General features: G+C 38.2%; 1 protein-coding gene across 3 annotated transcripts in view; it reads left to right on the top strand.

The window, feature by feature from the left end:
• Nucleotides 1-26,559, top strand: part of KHDRBS3 (KH RNA binding domain containing, signal transduction associated 3) — a 95,991-nt gene that overhangs the window by 52,978 nt on the left and 16,454 nt on the right. For 2 of the 3 annotated variants that reach the window (XR_014183173.1, XM_082043766.1), the window contains exons 6-8: nucleotides 5,411-5,521; nucleotides 6,905-7,097; nucleotides 20,593-20,675. Coding sequence is in view for 2 of the 3 variants with exons in the window: in XM_082043766.1 (XP_081899892.1) it covers nucleotides 5,411-5,521; nucleotides 6,905-7,097; nucleotides 20,593-20,675 (387 nt within the window). In the remaining variant the exon portion in view is untranslated. The remainder of the gene's footprint in view (nucleotides 1-5,410; nucleotides 5,522-6,904; nucleotides 7,098-20,592; nucleotides 20,676-26,559) is intronic. The other variant, XM_082043767.1, reaches the window with a different exon arrangement.

Here is a 26,559-nt window from a genome sequence, read left to right as displayed (position 1 = left end):
GGGACCAATCCATGTCACTTATAGCTAGAAATCACTGTTACTTATAGAATTGTTTTCATTCCAGCCCTTCTTTCCTGGGAAAGGATCTCTTCTAGGTTGCTCAAAACCCCATCCAACCTGACCTTCTGATGATGGGGCATTCACAACTTCTGTGGGCAGCCTGTTCCACTATCTCACCACCATTGTTATACACAATTTTGTTCATTGTGTCAATCTAAATCTACCCTCATTCAGATTAAAACTGTTGCACTCTGTCCTTTGACTACAGGTATTGGTAGAAAAATCTCCTTCTTTCTTATAAGCCCCCCTTAAGCATTAAAAAGCCACAAAGAGGGAGAGCTGCTTGAGTTCACTCCCCAGATTGAGAGAGGAATTATATTTGAAAGCAGATATTCTGGTTTCACTCAGATGAGGGAAGGAAAAAGTAATTTCTCATAGAGCCAGCATGTAGGAATAGTCTAATTAAAGAAACAGCAAAGTTCTGGTTCATGCTCACAAGAGATTGCTTGGGTTTTTTTAACTTTCCCATTAGTTTTTATTCATATTTGTGTGTATGCATGTCTGGGATCCTAATGGTTGAATTATTGTCACTTTGGGGACAAATAAAACTGTCAGTCTGGGGACAAATAAAACTGTTAGAGAAGTTGCAGGTCAGAATTAGCTGTCCTGTATGTCAGAAGTAAAGTGAGGTGATGTGGATCACTGCAGTAATGTGTTCATAACTTCCAGTTGTCCTTTGTTAGTCACCAAACTTTAGTGATTCCTGTCATATCTCTGGAATCAACTGGTTTCTTCTTTGAATAGCTCTTTGAGAACATGTAGGTAGTGTACTGCAGAAGATGCTGCAAATATATTTGTAAATTTGCAACTATATTTGGGAAAGCCAGTTCAGGATCCCAGGACAAAGGCAGATACCATATTCAGGGTGTTATGTTTCTTCGGTCTTGTGATAAGTCTCCCACTTCTCACAAAACTGAAATATGAACATACATATTACTGTTTTCAAATTAAAATCTGCATAAGTGTTAAATTCAATGGTGACTCTCATTTAAAAAGATGAAAAAGTTGGAGTCCTAGCTGTGTCTGTGAGTGGTATCTGGATATCAGTGTTCAATATTTTGGTGCTGAAACTTAAAAATAACAGGTGTGTTAGTTTTCAGATGTCTAATTTAAATCTGAACAAAAATATTTACTGTTTGAGGAATGTTGTAGTTTACTGTGTTCAAAGGTAGAAAATATCTCAACACATGGTAACAAAACTTGTTATACCTGTTTACTGAACAGTTTAAATCACTGCATGTGTATGGAACTATGAATGCTATAATTAAAGAATTCCAAGTGTTTCCTCATTGAATAATAAAGTGTTAGGCAACTGGTCCTAAATTCCGTAAGTAATTTTATTTTAAAGCCATTGTCGCATTTACTTCCCCTTCTGGAGCAGGGGGGATACTAAAAAGGAGCTTCATATGGCATAGACATATTCGATTTTTGTTTTTTACTAAAACAAAGTGAAGAAATCTGTGAACTGACCCTAGTTGTGATTTCAAGATGATGGGCTCTGATGGGATGCACCCATGAGTACTGAGGGAGCTGCCAAATGTTATTGTGAAGCTTTGCTCAGGCTTTGAACAATCGTGGGCATTAGGAGAGGTGCCTGAGGACTGAAGGAAGTCAAATGTCACTCCTACCTTCAAAAATGGCGAGGGGGACCTGGTGAACTATAGGCTGGTCAGCCTCACCTCAATCACCAGGAAGGTGATCATTTCCAGGTACATTGTCTACAAGGACATCAGGAGAAGTAAATATGGATTCACAAAGGGGAAGTTATGCTTGATGAAAATAAGATGCTCTTAGAGAAACTGCTGGTTGAGGAGATAGAGAGATTGAAATTTGGCTGAATGGCTAGGACCAGAGGATGGTGATGAGTGGTACAAAGTCCAGCTGGAGGCTAGTAAAAAAACAGTGTACCTCAGGGGTCAATACTGGGTCCAGTCCTGTTTCACTTCATTAGTGATCTGGAGAATGGGGCAGAGTGTACCCTCAGCAAGCCTGTGGGTGACACTGAACTTGGAGTTGTGGGTGATATGCAAGAGGGTTGTGCTACCAACCAGATGGACCTTGGGCCTGGGCCACAAGTCTTATGAGGAGCAGCTGAGGGACCTGGGGCTGTTCAGCCTGGAGAAAAGGAGGCTGAGGGGAGACCTTATCACTGTCTACAACTACCTGAAAGGAGGATGAAGCATGGAGGGTGTTGGTCTCTTCTCCCAGTAGTAAGTGATAGGACAAGGAGAAATGGCCTCAAGTTGCACCAGGGGAGGTTTAGATTGGATATTAGGAAAAAAATAGGTTTTTGAAGTGGTGGGACAGGCTGCCCAGGGAAATGCTAGAGTCACCATCCCTGGAGGTCTTTAAAAGGTGTATAGATGATGTTCTTAGGGATGTGGCTTATTACTAGAGTTAGGTTATGGTTGGATTTGATCTTAAGGGTCTGTTCCAACCAGAATGATTCTATGACCTTGACAGGCTGGAGAAATGGCCTGACAGGAACCCCATGAAGGTCAACAAGGGGAAATGCCAAAGTCCTATGCCTTGGGAAGGAGTGGCCCCATGTACCAATATGTGCTGGAGGCTACTGAGCTGGAGAACAGCTTGGCAGAAAAGGACGTGGGTGGACACAAAGTTGAACATACGCCAGAAATGTGCCCTTGCTGTAAAGGTAGATAATGGTATCCTGGGGTGCATTACGGTTGCTTACAGGCTGAGGGAGGTAATCCTTCTGCCCTACTCATTTCTGGTGAGACCACACCTGGAGTTCTATACACATTTCTGGGCTCCCTGTGCAACAGAGATGGGCATGTACTGCAGAGGGTTTAGCAGAGGGCCCCAAAGATGGTGAAGGGTGTGGAGCATCTCTCCTATGAGAAAAGCCTGAGAGCTGGGACTGTTCAGCTTAGACAAGAGGAGGCTCCTTTTGGTGGTGCCCAGTAACAAGACACTAGGAACACATTGCCCAGAGAGGTTATGGAGTCTCTGTCTTCGGACACATTAAAAAACCACCTGGACACAGTCCTGTGCAGTTGGTTCTAGGTGACCCTGCTTTGAGCAGGATGTCCAGCAGTCCCTTCAAACCTCAACCATTCTGTCATTCAGTGATCACATTTCATAGGAGCAGCCATAGTGGCTCAGGCCTTAGGGCAATCTGGTTTAGTATTTTGGCCCTACATGTTGACATCCCCTTGTTCTCACATAGGAAATGACTGCTGAATAATTCCTGTGGTACCTTAGAACATCTCAAGTTGCAAGAGACCCATAAGGCATGAGTCCAACTCCCTGCTCCTTGCGGAAGTACCTAAAACTGGTTTAGGTAGCATTGTTCAGATGCTCCTTGAACTCTGACAGCCTTGTTGCTGTAACCACTTATCTGTGAAGCCTGTTCTAGTGACTATCTACCCTCTCAAGTGAAGAACCTTTTCCTAATGTCCAATCTGAACTTTCCCTGATGCAGCTTTGTTCTTTTTCTCATCTCCTATCCCTGAGCACCAGAGAGAGGAGACCAGATCATCTTCCTCTGCCCAGCTTGAGGAAGGTGTGGGCTGTGATGAGTTCCCCCCTCAGCTTTCTCCATTCCTTTGTTTCCATTGGATTCTATCATATAAACCTCAGTTGTTATTTTGCAATATGAAGTGCCTTAATGTTCTTAATTGTTCCTTACGTGTAAGCTGTTCTATACTGTCGGTCATCCTTGACATGGTTTCTGATGTACTTCAGTTCTTATGTTCTTTCCAGGTCAGGAAGGATTGTGAATATACACAGTTGGGTAAAAAAGTTTTTGGTGTTCTTATATTTGCTAAAAATGTATTGTTTGTTTTTTTTTTACAGTCCTAACCACTGGGCCAGTATTAATTATAGATGTGTTATGGGTAGTGATAGCACAGAACCTATTACTTCGTATGATGTTAGGATATATAAATTTATATATATCTGTGTGTATTAACTCCCAAGTGCTTCCTCTTACAGTTTGCTGCCTTGAATTTTTCTTTGTTTTCCTTTCCTTAACATTCAGGTTGGGATTCAGCTAGTCTAAAGACCCAAGCAGCTGAACTCTTGATGTAGTTTATAGAAAAATAGCACAATTACTTTTATTTGCTTCCTTTGTTCTGTAATTTGTCTCTAAGACAGTTGGTGGCACCATCCAATGCCTTCCCCATAAGGAAAAGCTCTACCATGAAAACATTGTTCATTCTTGATTGTGTAACAAAAATCTTCATGTATACGTATATGTGTATATATCTTACTGTTCATTGGTGATTTGGCTTCTCTCTGGAGTTAAGAAACCTGCCAGAATGTTTGAAGGAGTTTTATTTTTTTGGACTTTTTACAAATACTTTGCATTATCTCTGACCTGCTTTTCTGAGTATTTTACATTTGTTTGATTAGCATTTTTCCTTTGAGGTTATAGATGGTTCAGCTTTTCACACAACTTGAATACCTCTCTTTACCCTGCTCTACAAGCATTGCTGAGCTCCTTTTGCCCTTTCTCAAACTTCTTTTTTTGACAATTGTTATGTATTTGCTTTGGCCTCCTGTGGGATTTCTTTAAATGTATTCCCGTATTATATATTTACACCTTACTCTTTTTAAACAATTTTTATAGCTGCCCTTTTTTTTCAAATTAAGCAATAGCAGAACCGATCTGTTTTCTTTGCAAAGGTTTCTATTTAAGTGGGTCCTCGATATTTCGAGTCAATCCCTGTTCATTGTTTGTGCCAGTCAAACTTCCGTAGTTCCTTGATAACTTCTTAATGAAATAACTTCTGGTTTCTAAAAATTTCCTCTTGGCATCATACCCTGATAAATTCATATCTGTATGGTGGTAATTGATCTCTCCTGTTACTGGGTTTCCAGTCTCTGCACCTTTCTAGTCTCTTCCAGCTGGGTGCAGTAACCATCTGAATGGTGTAATACAGAACTATACATCTCAGATTGTTTATTCTTCCTACAGCGACTCATAAAAGCATGTAATTGGTCTCCTAATATAGGAGAAATATGATTTCCCACCTATCACCACTCCAATCCTATTAACTGTTTTTGAAATGCAGAAAAGACCTTATGTGGGTCTGGTGTTCTAATAACCCTTCAAGAATAAATTTATGATGACTCTAAAGACTGTTCTTTTTCCCTTCAAATATTTTGGGTTGTTTTGTTTTTCAGCATGTCCCACTCCCTCCTGCTTTCACTTGCACCCTGTCTGAGGGATGCCATGAAGATTATGGCTAGTGATTCTTGAGTCTTTTTACTGAATTTTTTTCCCCACTTGGTATTGACTATTGTCTATGCCAATAGGTTCATTTCCCTTCCTTTGGCTTCACTTGGAAAGTATCACATTTGCTATTTCTTTATATTACTTCAGCAGGCTGTGTCTGGGAACTTCACTGCTCACCCCTGCCCCCACCACAATGAAGTCAAATAAGCAGCTGGTACCCTGTCCTGAGGAGGCATTCTACAGATTAGCCAAAACCAAGTAATAAACACAGTTTTGAATCACTTACTTTCTAGGCTTATTTAAAATACTTTGACTGTGTTTTGATCAGTAATTAAAATGAATAAAGTCTATCCTGGTTGTATCAAGTCTTTGTTTCTGCATTCTTCATTAGCAATGCAGTTTCTCAAATATGAATTATTTGTGCTAAAATGATGGTATTTTTTTCTGATAAGCTTGCCAATGAGAAAGTGGCTTATTTCAAATGGGGTAGAAAATCTTAAGGCCAAATCTGGATCGTACTTTAGAATATCGTTTAAGTTGGAAATTTCTCCTGAGATCAGGACAGAGTATTTACACTCTTATTACTGTTCTTCAGATTAATTAGATCATGGTTTGATAGGTAGAAAAGTAGTGTAGAGCTTGTGCTTGTTTGTTTTCTTCTATGTATCTGTTACAATATACAATAAGATTGTGACTTCCTCAGAACAAGTCTATGTGCCTATAGAGCAGTCACTTAAACTCTATTATAGTCCATAGGGTGGAATGATCTCCTTTAAAAAGGAGGTGTCTGTTAGCAATGTTCTAGACATTCTGTTTAAAAGAGGATAAAAGATGCACATTTCTCACAGGTTGTACCTCTAATTCTCTCCCTTTACTATAGGGAGATGGGGGGAATGCCATGTCTAAATGCATAAAATATTTTTGGTAATTGTTCCTGTTTAGGTCTCAGATTTTTCATCCATATGTTAAGCGTCCAAAGTAATAGAATGCAAATTAATGCTTATCCTTCTTTCAGAACTTCAAAAACAAATACACTGTTATTTCTTGTTCTTAAATACATATAGAATATTAGATTATATCCTATAATCACCCTGCACATTTGTTACATGTCTGAATGTTTTCTGCAACAGCTGAAAATTTCTTCTTTAGAACCAAAAGAAAATGTCATTTTTCTACCCTGCTCGATCTTACGTGTGATGTGATCTTTGGATTGCATTTAGTAGTTTACACAGGATCACAAGGGAATTTCAACTGGTTCCTCTGTGCAGGGTTTGAGTACGATATAGCCTGACAGCTTCAAATTAACCTCTTATTCTGTGATTGTGATTTCACATACTATAAGTTAAATTCTAGTGAAGCTGACTGATTCTAGCAAATGGATTTGCGTGTCTGTGTATGAAAGAATGGCTCAAGCCAGTGAGAATTTAATTACTGAATCACGTCTAGTTCGTATCTTTCTGCATTTATTGCATAATGCGTGTAATTGAATTAAAGCATATAAAAAAAAATTACAAACTATAAACCTCTTTTAGACTCTTTTTTTCTGGCTGTAGCAAAGCAAAGTTGTCGTGCTGTGCGGGAGGGAGCTGTTGGGTGGCGGAGGGTGCGGTATTTAATGGTAAGCGATCCATATGTTCGCAGGGGCCGTGGAGGGGTCCCCCCACCTGCAGCAGGAGTCCCCAGAGGGGCACCAGCACCCCGAGGAGTCCCTCCCAGTCGAGGACCAGTCAGTCGGAGCCGTGGACTCCTGGCACCCAGAGCAAGAGGAGTTCCGCCACCCGCGGGCTACCGGCCCCTTCCACCACCTCCGGCGCAGGAGACATACGGCGAATATGTAAGTCGAGCTCTTGGCCATGAATAAAGCATTTAACTTTGGAGGCGTTGTCCTGTCCCAACAGATGGGATGAGGGGTGAGTTAATGCTAAACGCGACACGCGCCCTGACTCAACAGATGAGATCAGGTGTGAGTTAACTCTGGGTTAATTCTGCGTGGTTATGTGAAGTGAATGACAGGCAATCACTCCAGGGGTCCAATTCAATTATGAGTTTTACTAAAAGTACATGTTGGAATACTAGTTACAGCAAATAGTGGCTTGGCAAAAGTATTTTATGATAGCACAGAACTTACCAATGCATTAACACCAAAAGTCCTACTACGAGCAATGTGTTGGCAACCATTAGTAGCGATAATGCAAGACTTAACAAGAATCCAACAGCAGAGCTTAAGATAATGTTACTCTTATGTTTAAAAGGAAAAGAGAGCGGTAGAGAGGGAAGGAAAAGTAAGGTGTGAGAGAGTAATGTATCACAGAAAAAGAGACAAAGAAATCAGGATATAGAAAAAAGGAGAGAAGGAAAGAGCAGAGAGAAAGGAAGAAAAGGGTGAGGGATCCAGCCACTCTTACGGCTCCACAGTGTGGATGACAGGATTTGTATGATCATGTATGGTCTCAGTGTCCTGTGGTGAGGATGCTGGGGTTTGTAGTTCAGTAGCGCAGCATCTTCCAATGTCGGGTCCGGTTGGCGAGGCTGGTGGGCTGAAGGTCCTCAGGGTGGTGGATTCCCTACCAGTGCCATTTTAGGTGAGCTTTTTTATAGATCTCCGGGTAAAGGAAAGTTTGGTGGGGAAGGGGTGATTGAGAAAGATCGACAAGTCTGGACAAGTCCTGGGCCACATTGAAGGGTCTCAGCTTTTCCCCTTTGTGTGCCAAGCTGGGCATATCAGAAGATGGGGCTATGTGCCCTCCAGCTCATTCCGCATCTCCCATATTGGCCAGTTGGCCTGGGCTGTGGCTCCTTAGCTTGTCGTCGATATGTAAATCGCAGTTCCCCCTATACTGAATGTGTCATCTCCTGTGGCTGGATGAATTAGTTTTGCCACAATGTTTTCAGCCATGATCCTTATCAACACACAACAGGGGTGACCCAAACTATCACTTTCAAACTCAATAGAATCTCTTTAATTAGTAATTAAGTCTTGAACCCAGAATCTGTGGCAAAGGTGGTCACCTTTTCAAACTTGAACTGTTTCACATTAATAAAGCTTTGTGTTATATATAGCACCATAAAGGCATTTGCAGTGCATTTGGCAAAATAGTTACACACCTCTTAAATGTATTATATTAAGCTTCTGCTTTACAAAAATCTAAAAAAATCACATTGTCAGTAGATTTTTAATTCTCAAATAAAGCTGGGAATAGTACTCCTAAGCCTTTGTGGCCATATAACTGTTCAATGATTAGACAACTAAAATATTTTTATGAAACATTCAGAAATGATACTAAAATTTTAACAATGTACACTGAATCTCGATAAGCCATACATATTTATCTTGATTTTATTGTATTAAAAATTTAAAAATATCAAAATACTTCCTATTGTACATGACTGAAAATTATAGAAGTTATGAATTGATAGGGTAAATTTAATTTAAACTGAACTTACAGAGCAGTGAGATGAAGAAGAAAGCTTATTAAATCAAAACTATCATAAAAATGGATTTAGTCTTACGGAAAATAACATTTTCAAGGGCAATGCTTTTACTGTTTTATATCTCCTAAAGCTTTTATTGTGCCCTCTTTACACTCAAGTCTGTCTGAACTTTGCCTCTGTTGTTCAGACTAGCAAAAAAGGAATTCCTGAGCTCCAGAAATGGTTTTGCTATTTAGACACTCTTTGCTTTTCTTTCAAACTTTCTTCCACTTATCTTCACAGAATCACAGAATGTCAGGGATTGGAAGGGACCTCAAAAGCTCATCCAGTCCAATCCCCCTGATGGAGCAGGAACACCCAGATGAGGTTACACAGGGAAGGTGTCCAGGCGGGTTTGAATGTCTGTAGAGAAGGAGACTCCACAACCTCCCTGGGCAGCCTGTTCCAGTGTTCTGTTACCCATACTGAGAAGAAGTTTCTTCTCAAATTTAAATGGAACCTCTTGTGTTCCAGTTTGTACCTATTGCCCCTTGTCCTATCATTGGCTGTCACGAAGAAGAGCCTGGCTCCATCCTCCTGACACTCACCCTTTATATATTTATAAACATTAATAAGGTCACCCCTCAGTCTCCTCTTCTCCAAGCTCCGGAGCCCCAGCTCCCTCAGCCTTTCCTCACACGGGAGATGCTCCACTCCCTTCAGCATCTTTGTTGCCCTGCCCTAGACTCTCTCCAGCAGTTCCCTGTCCTCCTGGAACTGAGGGGCCCAGAACTGGACACAATATTCCAGGTGTGGTCTCACCAGGGCAGAGTAGAGGGGCAGGAGAACCTCTCTGACCCTCTGAACACCCCCTTCTAATCCACCTCAAGTACCATTGGCCTTCCTGGCCACAAGGGCCCAGTGCTGGCTCATGGTCATCCTGTTGTCCACCAGGACCTCCAGGTCCCTTCCCTCTTTTTCTTCATCTCTTCTTTCACCCCCACAACACTTCTTAATCAAATCTCAACCATTTTCCTGCTGATCAGAAATGTGATTTTCTTTAACACTTATAGCTTTGTGCGGATAGAAGTTTGTCGGTAGTACAAACAGACACATACCTGAAGAACTCAGAAGTTAATGTAGTTTATTAATGTTATGAGAACTAGTACTTGAACAATGTACTCAAATGTTCCCTGGCTATACTTGACTTGACTTTTCAAGGTGGGTAATGCAAATAGGTGGTTATATTCACAATGTTTTCAAAGGAATTGGTTTTCATTAAACAGCCTGTTTCCATGGCATACATTGTGGAATGCATGGTGATGTGATCCAAAATAAACCTCTTTGAGTAACTTCATATTTATATATATGTATATATATATCTGCTGTTTAAATCATGAGTATATAGGAGTGGCACGGAAATAACAGCTGTTAGAATCAGTATCCGGATGTATGCTTCACTTCAAGAGAGAATAATTAGAAAATAGCGCTGTGCTAAATAACTTCTAAAAAGAATGTTCTCTAGAACTGGATCATTTATCTTCCAAACAAGATGTCTTAACTGGGATAGATATATTTAAAGCTGTTATTGACACAGCAATGCTAGGTCGCCCATTTTAAAATTACTATATTTTATGTGACTCCTTTGTTGAAATGGAGAGTCATTAGAATAAAGTTTTCCTAGGTTATGAACCACTAGTCTATTGTGTGTTAAGTTTAATGCACAGTATTTTTTACTTGCCCAGTTGTCATTCATTATCACAGTGCCTTAATTGTGTCTTTTACAGGTTAAGGTAACATGGGAGGAGTCATTACCAGTATTTGTCCTTTCCTTACTATTTGCTTTTTAGCTATATGTAGTATGAAGTGCTGGTTTGCTAACTTGAATATCTGTTTGCTGAGAAGCATCAGTAGAGTGAGAACATCAGTGAGATTTGTGTATCATAAGCAGTTATTTTAAGCAGAAAATAGTTTCAGAGCCTCGGAGATGGGGATATCCTGGGAAGTTACAGAACAGCCTTTAGAACTTTTCCATTGAGGACTGGAAAGTCTGCAAGGATTCATGAAGATTTTCATTCCCTCAGGCTTACGAGCCTCTGCTTTGTACTCATTAAAATGATGTGAAACTACGCTAGTTCAGAAAGAAGAAAACTATATTTTGGATGGAAGACTTCAATAACTTGCCTTCTGTAACTCTGCAAATATCTTTTTGATGCAGGGTTTTCAGTACATCAAGTCCTTGCCCTTTTCCTCTATGGTGTACTACTAAGTCGAATGAAGCCATTATTGAGTCAGAAACACAAACATTTTCCTTTACTTGCTTTACTAACTTTTTTTTCTGTGGTCTTTGATCAATGAATCTCTAACAGTTATGAGAAACTTACTCAGTTCTACTCCTGCCTATCCTAATCTCTCTCTCTTCTTCTTATGAATATCTTTCTTAAAAGATATCAAAATGGGAAGCAGAATGCTTACTTCATTCTGGAAAATGGGAAGGGTTAATTCTGGAGACGGTGACTCACACAGGGCGAAAATCAAGCTGCAGGCAAAAAATAATTCACTCAAATTTAGGTGCATTTTAATGTGGACTCAAGATTAACAAAACTGGGTGATCATTGCTGTCCTGTGCTTGGAGCCCTTGGGGAAGTTGTGTGGAGCTTGCCTGCTACCTCTGTGCAGAGGTAGATGACATCCAGCACAGAATCATTGAACAGTTTGAGTTGTAAGGGACCTTCAGGGCTCATCCAGTCCAACCCCCTGCCATGAGCAGGGACATCTTCACCCAGATCAGGTTACTCAGAGCCCTGTCCAGCCTGGCCTGGGATGTCTCCAGGGATGGGGCATCCACCACCTCTCTGGGCAACCTGGGCCAGTGTTTCACCACCCTCAGTGTAAACAATTTCTTACTCATTGTCTGACAGCTTGCTGGGAAGTTTGTAGCACTGACTCTGGAAGCTTGATGTGGCCTCCTCTGCTGCAGTTACACAACATATGGGACTAGCAGCAATATCTGCACATTTTTCCAGTTCGTTATAACTAGATTTCCCACCCCACTGCTGCTATTCTCACTTATGTATCTCTCTTACACCAAGACCTATTCCTCCTGGGACCTTGCCATATTGTTAGTACCATGATGAAGGTTTTGAAGCCACTAAATGACACTTCCTTATCATTTTCTGTGAACACTGGCTTTTTAATAGCTGTACCATCAGCTTAGGCGATAGCAAGAATTCAGGCCCCTGCAGCCAGCTGGCTTTATAATCACTGTTCTAACCTCACTGCTCTGCTTGGGGTGATAAACTTTCTCTGAAGACCAACATGGCTCACAGTTTTGTATCCTCAGCCACTCAGGTCAGGAGAAAGCCTGGTATGACATGTGAAGCATACCCAGGATTATTTTTATAACATTTGGATAAGGGAAATTATATTAGGTAGTTGCTAGATTTGTTGAAGAACTGAAAGATAGTTTCATGGACATCACTCTCTTAATTATATGAGAACTTTACTCATTGAACAAAACTGTGCAACAGAATAAACTGTCAACTTAAAAATACATGAAGATATTTTTTTCTGTTAAGAAAAGAAATAGAAATTGTATATAACTACTAGCTGGAGATTTTAAGCTTTTTGATAATTATCAATAAGCAAGACACTAACAGTATGCTAGCATTTCAATACATTTTACATGTCAATTCCTTAGCCTATGTTCAGTAAAACATAGATTAGAACATACCAGACAGTAACTGAGACTGAACAATTAACAGTTCCTGCTCTGCCTTTTCTTGCTGTCGTCTTCTTACAAGCTTCAAAACTTTGAGGCATTTTCTAAATTAGTAATAAAGCAATTTGGCTGAGACTTTTTTAAGGTTAGTTTTTTATTTCCTGCTGTTTTCATGTCAAGGGTAAATATTTTGCAAATATTTTGTAAATATTTAAATTCTGTACTTCATATGAGTATTTTTGATGCCATGTCAAGTCCTGTTTTGGCTGCTTAAATGTGTTAAATGCCAAGTGAGATTTATTTGAGCTGACAATCAGATTTTTTTTTTTTTTTTAGGCATTAAAAATTGGAGTTTAAATATATTTAAAACCTGTTGCTGTGGCAATGTGGAATGTCTGCACTGAAAAATAGAACTTGGCAATCTAGCAAGTTATGGCCAAGACTTCAACACTACTTGGGAAAGCGGCAATCGGATCTAAATGTTCCTCCCTAGTCTGGGGTGGGGGAAAGTTAAGTCAGAGCTTTTGTTCTGTTTCTGGCAATTTTATTGAAGTTGTCTTCTGTCCAGACAAGGGTTACCTCAGCGACAAGTTCTTCTAATGCCATGACCACATGTATAACTTCTAGCAGTTAATGCTTCAATTAGAATGTTTCAATGAGATTGCTTTCTGTAATAAGAAATTGAATTAAAATGGAATGTCTACCAGTAAGAGACCTAGGGGGCCTTTCTAATGTCAAGTAACTTGAAAAATATTATTATGAACTATTTCCGATTACATGCCAAGATTTTTTAACTTAGGTACAGACTACTTAGAAGGATGCACAGAACATTTGTATGAAAAAAGATACTGATAACAAACTCTTTAAAGTCTACACTTAGTTACTGCCTGATTCAGGAAAATCCTAAAGCTTAGGAATTGCTAAGTTTTTTAAGTTTATAGTTCCTGAAGCGTATGTTTCTGAATATTTGCCGAAATAATTGCTTTTGCTGGTGGACAAAGCAGCGCTTCAGGCTGAATTAATACTTAAGCCTGCAATTTTCACATTAAGTCTATACTATGGGACTACTCACACTACATATACTACAATACATATAAGTACTGCAATAGTATGAGGCTGTGCTCATACTGTTTCCAATGAGAAATGGGGAAGACCCAAAAACATCACTGTAACATGCTGGCTAACAAGACAATACAATAAGCGGATGATCAAAACAATAAGCGGATGATCATAGAATGATTTTGGTTTCAAGAGACCCTTAAGGTAGAGTCCAACCATAACCTGACTGTGGCACTAAACCATGTCCCTAAGAACCTCATTGGTGTCTTTTTGGCACCTCTGGGGATGGTGACTCCACCACTACCCTGGGTGGCCTGTTCCAATGCCTGACAACCCTTTCTGGGAAGAAATTTTCCCTAATATCCAATCTAAACCTCCCCTGGCACAACTTGTGGCCATTTCTTCTCATCCTATCTCTTGCTACTTGGGAGAAGAGACCAACCCCCTCCATGCTCCAACCTCCCTTCAGGTAGTTGTAGACAGTGATAAGGTCTCCACTCAGCCTCCTTTTCTCCAGGCTGAACAGCCCCAGGTCCCTCATCACACTTGTGCTCCAGACCCTTCACCAGCTTTGTTGCCCTTCTCTGAACTCCTCCAGCACCTCAAGGTCGGTCTTGCAGTGAGGGGCCCAAAACTGAACACAGGATTTGAGGTACAGCCTCACCAGTGCCCCGTGCAGTGGAACAATGGTGCTCTATGTATTTTCTTAATTGATAGCTCAATATTTCTCCAGCAGTGGAAGGCCTTTGGTTCCAATTCCTCTTGAAGGTGTTGACATTCCCTCAGTTCTCCCTAGAGATGTTGTGCTGACCACCAGGACACTGCCTGTCCTTGCATACACAGCATCAAGAGCAGTGGTTTCTCTCCTTTTGATTTTGTAAGAAACCCTTAGAAATTTGTGAGAACACTTACGGGAAGTTTGTTCACAAACAATATTTGTCTGGATGGCTAAGGACAGAAATCCATGTCATGATCCAGTGATTATTACAAAGTATGCATGTGTGTATCTGTTAGTGAAAAGAATGAATGCTAAGTCTTACTATTTACAAGTGAGAGCCCATTCAGCTGAATAATCTACAGCCTAGTATTTAGTGCACCTTTCTAGAAAGCTAATACAAATTCTATTTGGATCTCCAGTGCTGAGCTTGAATTCCATCTCCTCATTGAGATCATATTTAATTCTGATTTTGCAAGAAATCAAAATTAGGATTAAGGTGGAAGCACTTTCTTGGAGCTATTAATATGATGCTGATTTTGCGTGGTGAACTGTTTTCAAAGCAGACTTCTTTCTTATTAACATTTGCTCACTTACTGTTCATGGTTGAAGGAGGAGAGATCTCTAGGAAAAAAGCAGAGAAACATTCTATACTATATAAAAAAAGCAAGCTTTTTACTTAGAAATAAATGTTTCTTAGAGTAGAGGTGGCAAAATATTGGGTAAAGGGCTAGTCCAGATTGGGTTAGACTTTGAAAATAAGTTCTCCCTGAACAGAGCTCAAATATAGCTTTAATGTTATTTTGCAAGAGTGATACCATGTTTTAATTTACATTGGTATCCTGAATGTTGATAGTTTCTTAATGACATGCAACATTAATTTCAGATGTTTTTATTTGCTTAGTTTTGAGTGTGAAGCTTTTTGTTTTAGTCCCTGGAAGCTTGAGGTGGCTTCATTCTCCAAGAACTAGAGAAATGATCTTGTGTCCACTCTGTCTTTGTTCCCCCCTGTGGATAATGTTATGGTTTCCACTTAGGTAACACGCCTTTTATTAAGCAATCTATTTATTGAGTTCTGGCTTTTCTGAAGTGCTAAGACTATTCTTAAAGTCAGGGTGAATTCGGGTAAGACTTTGGAAAGCGTGTTCATAACATCAAACCATTATTTCTTGGCTTTTTATGCCAATTATAATGTTATTTTTCATGCTAAATAGTACAACCAAGAAGAAATAAATCTAAAAAAAAATGTAGTTTATATTTAAGCCACTCAAATACTTACTTCATTTCATTTTGAGTCTTTACATTTACAGTTTCTGGGGTTTTCAGGATGAGGTGGAAAAAAGCATGGAAGATCTTATCATTTTTCTCAATAATTCGTGCAACTTTGGTTGTAGGAACAGTGGAACATTTTGTAAGAAAGGCTGAAAAGCTGCCTATCTCCAAGTTGAAAGTTCACCTGTAACATGCACATAAAATACTTTATTCTCAAAGTATTTTAGTTTAAGCTGATCATTTAAGTGGACTATTTTCTGACTTGGTATTATTGAATGAACGTGAGTCGTCCTCCTGATTCGGAGACTGCTCTCTGCTGTTGTACATAGCAAACCAGAATTTTTGAGGGCTGACAGTAGCTTGGTTTAAATGTTACTGCCTATATTCATTAGCAACTCTTATTTTTTTGAGGTACATTAAAGACAATCTACCAGTACATCTCTCATTCCAGGAATATCTTATTTGTTCTGGTTGAACATGCACTGGGCTCCTTTTAGATTAAAGCAGATGAAAACCTACAAAATAAGAGCTTACAGTCTGTGCATGTTTGCTGCTAATGTCCTTAATGTTAGCGCTCAGACTTTAGATGGTTGTAGCTGCCCATATTTGTTTTGATTGCCTCATATTGTCTGTTGATTAAATGATGGGGAGATGTTGTTTCCACGTAACAAAATGGCTGTTCCTTCCCTTTACAATTCTAATTTGGCGAGGAGAAACTCTTCATTGCACCGCACTGATGTTGTCAGATGTTCTTTCTCCTTCAAGTTAATCTCTGCGCAAACAAAGTTTTTCAATGTGATGGTTTTTAGCTAAAAGGAGGACATTCCTGCACTGTTCTGTGATGAAGTACTGGTGCAAGTATTAATTTCAGAGAATGATGAGGAAAAGAAACAACCATACCTTAGTTACAGGGATAACAGCCTTATTTTTTTTCACTTGGATGGATTTCCTTAGTTGGGGGCAGCTGGAAAATTGATTTCTTATTGATTTCATGATTTTTTTTTTTTTTGCACTACAGATGGCCTTTTTGTTAAAATGAACTTTTTCGCTCTTCCTGTTTCTCTGTCTTGTTCTCTTAAAAACATTAATTTCCCCATAAGAGGGCCTAAACACTAGTCTGTCACCAGTAGATTATAATTTAAAGCCACCATTTCCCATTCCCTGTGAACAAGAGAATGTTTAGAGTATGGAAAGAAACACTGAGCCAGGCTTAGTGTGATTTATGTTTGGGTAGCGCGGAGGATTTAGCAAGGATTGCTTTTATTTCCTTTATCATTTTTTTTGACCTGTGATAGTAAGTTACCATTAATATATTTGAAGGGTGCATATTTACGCATTGCCTTTGGTTCTTTCCGTGAAAAATCTCTGCACTTTGCACAGAACAATGAGTGTTACCAGTGCTGCCCTTTGGATTTGTATCAACTGCAGGGACTTCATTGAGACAAATGCAGAAGCTCTTGAGGAGGAGATGTAATGTGGATCTGCCTTATAGGCTGGAGTTATTAATAAGTTTTGAGATGCTTACAGAATAATTTCATATTATTTTCAGATTGGCTGTGTAATTCTAGCAGTTCTGTTACTTTGGGCAAAGATGCTGAAGACTGCAATTAGCAGCAGTCAGGACAATCGCTCCTTATACCTTCCCGGTTGATACTCCAAGTGTTACATGAAAAATAGTTTGAGGATTTTTGAATTTTCAGCTCTTTTTGTTCTTCTACATTTTTGTTGTAAGCACAGCACACTTGCCTCCTTTTGATCAGACTAAATCCGATGAGAATTAGTTTATCCTGAAAAGCAGAATAATGAATAACAGAAACAAAATGCTCCCAGTCATGGCATGAAAATATGATCTTTTTTGGGCTTTTGTTTTTTGGAGTGGGAGAGGAAATAAAGCTTCACAAGCCATCTCTTTCCATTTACAGAATACCTTCAGGAAGACCTATCTATAGATTTATTTAATTGGTGTAAAGAGGCAAGTCTATACTATTGCATTTGGTATGTAGTAGGAATGCAAATGCTGTCATCCGTGTGAAGAATAATGGCTTTAAATACAAAACTGAATGCTTTTATGAATACCTGAAACATGCTGAAAAAACAGCAGGAAAAATACATTTAAAATATTCTTATGAAGGTGTTATTCCTCCTTTGTTACACAGAAATAAATCTGTATAGCAATGGTTGTCAGTGAATCTGCGATGTACTTTAGATATCTGTGCATTTAAGTTTTGTTCTGTTATCATTGCTTGTAAAAATTATACTTATTTTCATTTAAGTTAGCATGGTATTTTTATAGTACTGAATCATGTCAGATGGCCAAGGGTATCTCACCTAGATATAAAATAAATTTAAAGAAAACATTAGTTGAAGCCACAAGAGGTCTGTGTTTCAGAAGGAAGGTACTCAGTGTGGATTTAATCTGAAATATAAAACATTCTGCCTTGACCAACCTTATTTGTAACCTTCTGAAAGAGGAAGTTTTCAAATAGTGTATGACTAAGAAAATACTGTGTCCAGAGCTTTCCCTGAATTGGGTCTGACATACTTCAGCTGCCCCTGCCTAATTGCTACTTCAAAGGAATAAGTGCACAGTAAACAAGTGGTTTGGAATTTGAATGTCTTAACAGCACAAGCTATTGAGAACAGCCCTTTAAACGTATTCTTTTTATTGCAGCATGTTGCACATGAAGTTTATCTTGGTTTTAATGTTAATTTTTGGGTTTATAAATGTAAATACAGGAAGAATGGATCTGTTTAAGCAGTTCACAGTAATTGCAGCAGCACAGGTTGATCTTTTTAATACTAAGTGACAAGAGTCTCGTGTGTAAACTACAAACCGGATCTCTTTTCATTCAAAGCTTGGAAGAGCTGCTTTCAACAATGTAATAATGCAGGACTGAATTTCTGCAATAGTCAATTTATGAAGACAAAATGGTGAAAGGTAATGAGTTCTGGGCAAAATTTCTCTAGAAGAGAAATGCAAATACTAGAAACACTTAAGTCTATAGTATGGACTTCCCTGACATTTTCCTTTTGTTCTGCTGGACACCTTAAGGGAATTCCTGTTTCAAATTTACTTTGTCTTTGAGAAGTCATAGATATATGCCATAACTTCTCAGTAGTCTGTTTTCCCCTTGTCTTTCATGATATTTTTTTTAGTAAAATAGTTTATTATGAAGAATAAGACGGATTGCTTAAGAATCCACCAGGGATACCTTAGTGGCAAAGTTTTCCTGACACATTAAAAGGTTAATTTTAACCCTCTGCTTTGATTTGTTGTCATTGTTGGGCACACATGGCTTGAAGTTCGGGATCCCTCGTAGGGTTGGTTGGTTGGGAGATTCTGAGAGGAGACCAAATGTCACATAAATGTTCTGGAACAGAGCAAACAAGTTGGCTCAGATGGCGTCTGCTGTTGATCAATGCCCGTATTGTTAACAGATGTCTGTGTATTGCATCGATAAGTAATAAAGTGCTTGTTCATAATAACTGCCAGGAGGCAATGGTTTTGTGGGTTTAGCGTGTGGCTTATCGAGAAAAATCTATATCAGATGGGCAAAGAAAATGCTAAGACTATTCTAATTTTTAGTTTCAATACAGTGAATTACGGCAAGAAAAAACAATTAATTTCCTTTTCAAGTGGGGCTATTTATCCATGGATCTCTTTGCAACAGACAATTGGAAAAATCCTTGTTTCTTCTTCCAGACCTATGAATAGGTTGTTGCTCATTTGTGCTGGCAAATAGACACCCTTCTACTAATCACTGCTGGGAAACAATCATGTTCACTAATCTAGCGGTGGTGGGGCAGCATTGATGAGCACATTGCCTGGTTTTCCGTATAAGCGGTTTCAAATAACTGGAAAAATGCTCAAAAACCCTCTTAGCGAATTGAGTTTCCTGTCAGTTGTTATGAGGATGGGCGGTTTCTGCTGTAGAAAGCTTTCTTTGCAACATCTAGAAGGCTGTCAGATTCCATTCATTGGAGATGTTTTCTACTAGAGTCGGACAATCCATCATTTGTCATCTTGACCTAATTGATACTGCTGGTTGGGTTTGTTTTCTGTCGTTGCTGAAAGATTCTTAAAGGTTCCTTTTCATGGGGAGGAGTTGGTTCTTTTGTGAGACTTTATCTTTACGTTGCCAGGGTTTGATACACACTTCTGCAAAAAACACCATATATAAGGTGATGCCTGATTTTTAATTTCTCTGGGTCCCTGTATCTTCAAAGTGTCTTCTCATTAGGTCATTCTCATCTGGCAAAGCTGGACAAGATACTCATAGACACATCCATTGATGTCTTTGGCATATTCGGATTTAATTTGGATATTAGAATTTCCTAGGAATCAGTATAATGGAAGTGCTGTTTCTACTTCTCATGTGTTTAGCTCAGTTAAATTTATTACGGGATGAAACAATAAATTGGTGGCAGCTCTTTGGATTTCCATAGTTCATCCTTCTCTGGGAAAACACAGCAAAACTTATCTTCTGCTTCTATATGGCTGGTAGCTGGAGTTAGTGGTTTGTTGAACTTAATATTCAAATCCAGAGCTATTTTGGGAATAGTTTTATTTCACAGTATACTTAACCAGTTTGGATAATGTGGGAAGAGTAAGAAATCCTTACTTTTAGCTTTTTAAAGGATGCTAAACACCCATAAGTTGAAGAGTATAGAGCAAGCATTCAAAGAAGCAAACCCATCATTCTTAAGTCTTTTTTCTAGGGAATTTTTTTCTCATCCATATTCTACATAGAATATTGAATTTATTGTCCAGAAATAAGTCAGCTACCTAAGTCAGTTGTGCAATATTTTTCAGATGGTTTGATTCCTGTGGTGCTTGTCAGAGCTTTCTTGAGGATTAGTAGCTCACTTATCTCAAATTCAAGCGTGCAGAGATATGAAGCATTTGTTCTGTCTCTGCACAAGCCAGTGTTAACTAAAAATCTTTTTGGAACCACATTGCCAATGGTTCGAAATACCATTAAAGTAATTATAGTCTTAGATGTGTGTGGCCTCCTAAATGGAAGTAGTCTCTATTACTATCATTAAAGTTGTACGTATGTCATATGTTTTGTCTTTATTTAGAACTAGGTTACTCCTTTGTTTGTGAACTATGCTCGTGGTTAATATTACCTTTCTTTCCCATCATTTCAGGAGTATGATGATGGTTATGGAACTGCTTATGATGAACAAAGCTACGATTCCTATGATAACAGCTATAGCACTCAAGCACAAAGGTGAGTCTCCAGATCTGCTGTAATTACATTTTCCAATATTCTACAGCTGAGAAGTTGGTTTTACTTAAATATTTTTTTTTTCAATTTAAACAGCAAAAGTGTTATAAGGGGCTTATTAGAAATAACTTCTAGTGTTGTCTTTGTCACTTAAGTAAAAAAGTAAAGTTACTGAGTGGTTGAAGAGAAACAAAAATGAGAACTTGAAACAAAGAGTTTTAGTTAATGCCAAATCTTAAATCCAAAAGTTTTCAAAAGTTCAGGAAAATTTTATTCAGATTCACTTCATGGGGTGGAGACACGGAGGTAAAAGGAGGAAAAAATGCTATAAAAGGTATTAAAACATCTGAAACACAGCTGATTGCATTTTCTTACTACTTAATCATGGTTATATTCCAGTGTAGTTTGTTTTACTCCTTTGTGGAATTCTCTTTGTGACAAATTGGATGCTTTTGCCATTTCCATTCCTTCCTCCACTTCATTCCCAGCAGGATTTTTAAGCACTTCTGATTTATTTTCTTAAAGCTTTGCTCCTTTCATAGGAGTTGCTTTTTGAAAATTCCATGAATTAGAAGGAATACTTATGTGACCCAATGATGGGGAAAAATGCTACGAAGAACAAGCTGCTTGTCTTAGTTGGTAGTTAGAACTTTAATATGATATGATACATTATTTAGCAGCTTGGCTGATCATCCCCACTATTAGGAACTTTTAATGCACACGTCTGGAAAGGGACCTTCTGTGTACCTCTAACTGAGCTGTAATTCACTCTCTTTTTCTTTCAGACCAAGCATTCATAATTTGAGCAGTAGTAGATTTTGTAATGTCATTGAGAATTTCTTTAAAGTTTTATGGCAGTAAACTTCAAATGGTCAAAACAAGAATGTCAAGAAAATGGTGAAATAAACCCAAAAACTCTATTTCTGCATGACTGCTTTGGTTATTTGGGGTGATTAGAGCTTCAAACCTTGCCCTCTGGGAAAAAGATGATGATAGGAAAAGGAGATAATGATGGATATTGTGATGTTGATAAATAGATACTGATTAGACTGTTTCACCTTTTGAATATTTAAGATGTTTTTACCATGTGTCCTTACCTAAAATAGTACAGAATGGTTAACAAAGTTGAGAACAAAGCTCGTTTACACCTGACATCTGTTTTGCTGTAGTGTCGACACACCCAACTAAAATGTTGTTGTATAGATGAATATTGTCCTGTGCCTGACAATTTAGTCAATGTGAAAAATCTTAGTGGAAAGTTTAAATGTCATTATGGTTGAGAACTAGCAGAATGAAAATACCTTTGTGTGTTACACTTTGCTCCTGCAGAGTCTTGTAAGCTACTGAAAACTGATACAAATAATCTGACTTTAGAAACCAGCAGTGTAGGACCTTCCAAATATGAGGCTTTGTAGGATGTTACAGTTAGAGAGCAGCTGCTAGTAATGGACTTTTTTTCAAAAAGAAGATTACCAAAATAGTTCTCAACTTTTATGTTGGTAATTCTGTTCTGTTTTACTGCTTCTAGTGTTGGTAAATGGGTTTATTGCACACAAACATTTGGACTTCATTACAAAGTCATTTGCCTGAGTCAAAGCTAAACATTACTTGGATTAGATTTTTTCTATGTTAAGGTCTTCGTCAAGATATTTTTCCTTTGAACTAAAATTAGCAAAAAGTAAATCTCCCAAGAAATTGCTCTTGCAAAGCACTAATAGATAAGAATATATATAATATCCTTAGATGTAATTTGTACAGATGCTTAGCCCAGTCTGGAAGGAGATTCTTCATAAAATGACTGCTCTGCTTTGTATTTTACCTGTAAATTCACAATAGACGTATGGTTAGATTTTGTTGAATTCATTATCTTCTGAACGATTACTTCATTTTTTTCCTCTAATTTTAAGTGCTGCATTGCAAAAGACAACAAGCAATGATTCACTTGTATGTTTCTCACAGGGTATTGACACTCATTTTCTGGCTTGGCAAACAAGATTTTTAGGATTGTATTGGCAGGCAAGAAGTAATAACTATAAACAGCCATCTGAGCTACCTAGAACAGCATTCCTGTCTTTAATCTGAATATTAAATGGTAGCCCGTATTGCAAAATGTCATTTGGTAACCACTAAGAGATACTTATCATATTTAGGTGTGTTTCAATGTCCTTACTGTGAAGGAAATTAGGGAAAAGTGTATTGTTTTCATAGTTTACTCTTGTATCATTCTTGATATTTTGCCCTCATAAAGCATGGAAAGAAAATACATTTGCGCATTGAGGGCATTCATGTGTTTAAATGCATCAATTAGTGACTAGTGTGTGTAAATAACTCTTTTCTTTTGTAAGTTGATAGTAGTAGTAATCTTAAAATAATTATAGATCTTTGGGGGGATCTAGATCCTGGTGTACTCAGATTTTATAGAAATTTAGATTGATAGGTGTTTCTCTTCCCAGCAGATTATTCAGTAATAATCTTAAAAAATAATAGCATTTCTAGTAAGTGTTAATTAATTTCTCTAGAAGATGGTAATATTCATGATAATTTATATTGAAGGGGAAATTTGATAAATATCTAGTAAACTGAAAAGATGGGTTTGCTGATTAAGTTATTTTCAGTGGTTCCTCAGTATATGAACCCTCTTCCTGCACCTTGTAAAACTTGGTTAATGTTCACAAGTGGATGTTGTGTATTTCCCCAAATTGGCCAAATCTGAGGTGCTCTAAGATGTGGATGATAATATTGAAGACCAGCGTGTTGTATATATGTTCTATAACCGAACTGCTCACTGCTACCAAATCATGGGTGTTTAATAGTTTAATGGCATTTTATTTGACACTGTGAAACTGTGTCCTTGCTAGTGCTTGGCAATCTGAAGCTTCAGTTAAGACCTGTCACAGCACTAATAGGAAGAGAAAGATCAGAGCTTTTTACAAGTTCTCATCTATCTTAATGCCCTGTAATCCTATAAAAACTAGTTCTCCTTTAGAATATCGTCTTACCCACAGTTGTTTGTTCATGCAACAAAGCCCCAAATAGTGCCTCAGGATATTTTTTAACAGAATTCCTTTTTTTATGGTCAAAAAGACTTTAAAAATATCCCTTGGAGCTGTACGGAGCTTGAGGAGGTATCTTAACTGATTTTTAGAAGACACGTGACTAAACTATATGTATAGTTTTCTGCAGAGGATTGTTAGATGATATTTTTACTGGTAGAAACTGGGATGGTCAATCTATTGGGCTGTTCGTTATTGTTATTAAAAAAAGACAATCTAAAATTAAACAAAATATTTCTCAGTTTCTGAAAATCAAAGGTTGGCACACACTTAAAGCATCCAAGACAATTTTACCTTAATAGAGCACAATGAACATGGTCAAAGGCTCCGATCATTCCTGGTCAATACTCAGCGCCTTGGAAAGGAGCAGCAAGGTGAGGATGAACATTATTACTCTGTCATGCAGGGCAGATTTTCAGTAATTCCTTCAAAATGTCTTCTATATACATATGTAGCCATTTAACACATGCAGCTGTATGTATGCTAAATACATTATAGTAGAATGTGAGTTAAAGTGTGAAACCCCATGCTCGTGGTGCCTGGTGTAGAGGAGAATATTGTGGAGGAAGCAGGAGCATTTATTTCATTCTTCATTTAAATTTGTAGATCAGTTTAAACATTTTTCAGCACGAAGAAAAACTCTATTCACGTTAAGCCTCTGAAATATGTTTCAAATTGAGCAAAAGTGCCTTTGTCCCTTAGTGGCTTCCATACATGATCCGCACAAGTGTTTGTGAAGACAATAATAGGGCAGAGGGAAATGGATGCTAATAAATCAATTGGCACTGTCAGTTCACTCTTTAATGTTCACTAGAATACATAAGATTTATCACGGAGGAATTGTAGAATAATGGTAGTGTATGGAAGCCGAGTCCACCGGGGAGATGTACTACATCATTCGGATTTAGCGCTGCCATCTGCTTAATAGCACTGAGATGACTACAGAGGTACTTATGATCAACCATTCATAGCAGTGACAGATGCTGCGGAGAGTTAACACGCCAGAGAACGAGGTTTCTTATTAAAATTCAGATTATGTGACAAGGTTGCCAAGGAAGGGGGCTGGGTTCGTTACCTCTCCAACAGCGTTAAGGGTTTTTGTGTGCTTTTGAGTTTACTATCAAGAGAGAATGGCTGATGCGGTTACTGTAGCACAAGAAAAAATGCGGACAACCCCATCTGTCTGCATCATGGCAATCAGAAGTTCCAAATAACTTCTTTAGGCTTGTCTGCTAGCATTTAAAACTGGATACTTCTTTTCCTAGAGAAAAACAAAACCAACTTTATCTTTGTTTTTACCTAGAACAGAGATCAGCAGTCTCAACTATAAAAAGAATAATTTGTATAACTATGTGCCTGTGTCCATCATTCTTGTAGTAATGTAGCCCATCTGTGTTTAATTAGATTTTGCAGTTTAAAAGCTGTCTGAGGTGTTCAGTCTTGATCTCACCTTCACAGAATCACAGAATCGACTGGGTTGGAAAAGACCTCAGAGATCCTCGAGTCCAACCCTTGGTCCAACTCTAGTCCGTTTACTAGGTCATGGCACCTTCACTCTATTGAGGAGATATTAATCTAAACATTGATATAAGAGGGGAAATATTAGGACTTTCGGTAATTGCTGGGGTTACCTACAGTTTTCTGAAATACTTTCTGGTTTCTGCAGTTATTAATGCTCTAGATCTCTCTCAGTAACAACCATTGTGCCACTGGTTTAAACACGTTGTTTCTCAGTTGCTCTTGTATATCTAACAATAATTGCTGCCATGTCAAATCATACCAAAAAGTGATAAATTCAAATACCTGTAAATTACCTGTTAAACCTTAGAGGCATCCAGTCAAGCTAATCTGAATTGAGACAACTGGCAAATTCTCCTTACTATACTTATGTTTATTCAGTGCATCTAGTTCACTCTGTGTTTATTGGTTAAGGCGTTGGGAAGCGATCATACATTCTGCAACTTTATTTTAAATTATTTATCTAAAAGCACAAAGAGAACTGCTCATCTGGTAATCCCCAAGCATGTTAAAAACCCAGCATTACCAATGCTATGCAGTGAGGCTTTATTCTTACTGTTTGTTTTGACGATGACTGATTCAAGATGTAAAATTTCTTTGAAGACTATGGTTTGAGAAGCTTGAGGAAATTTGCATTTCATGAGTTATGGTAGTTACTTAACAACTAAGTAACTGGATGTCAGTTTGAAAAGAGGACTTTAAAACAAAAGCACACCACGCTTTGAAATCCAGCAGTGGCCATTGTTCAGTGATGCCTAAATAAAACAACTAAATTGGTTTCCTAAAATCCTTCGAATCTCTAAATCCCTAATTTTGTGCCACACCAGGGGCATCTCAGTTCTGAGAGGAACTGATTCCTAGTGTGTAGTTCTTGGCAAGACCATTTTCCACTAGGAACTCAAATTTCATGTGCTTAATAGTTATAGAAAAGATTACATTACTGTTTATAAGAGGAGGATTTTCATTAAAAGCTGAGTATGGGTTTGTAATTGGCTTATGAAGGTGTTGCTATTGGTATTTGAAAGTTAATTGCTAACATTTTGTTTGTGATGTTCAGTGTTTTAAATTTACATTGTGAAGTTTGTCAGCAATCATGCATTTCCAGGATGTATAAATATGCATTATATGCAAAACAGTGCCTGTTACTGTAGCTGTTCAAGATGTAATTCTCTCGATTTTAATGCTAGTAGCTGTTTGTATTTCATGCTCTGACTTATAAATCAAATTAATCCATAGCAGTTTGATTTCTGGAGATAGTAAAAATGGCTAGTATTTCACAATTGTTGTTGCTTATGAACACCTGGTATGTACAATCT

This window comes from Streptopelia decaocto (genome assembly GCF_964273445.1).
Source record: "Streptopelia decaocto genome assembly, chromosome: 2".
NCBI classification, from domain to species: Eukaryota; Metazoa; Chordata; class Aves; order Columbiformes; family Columbidae; genus Streptopelia; species Streptopelia decaocto.
The sequence above is the reverse complement of the archived record's forward strand: the minus strand, read 5'-3'. Positions and strand labels throughout refer to the sequence as shown.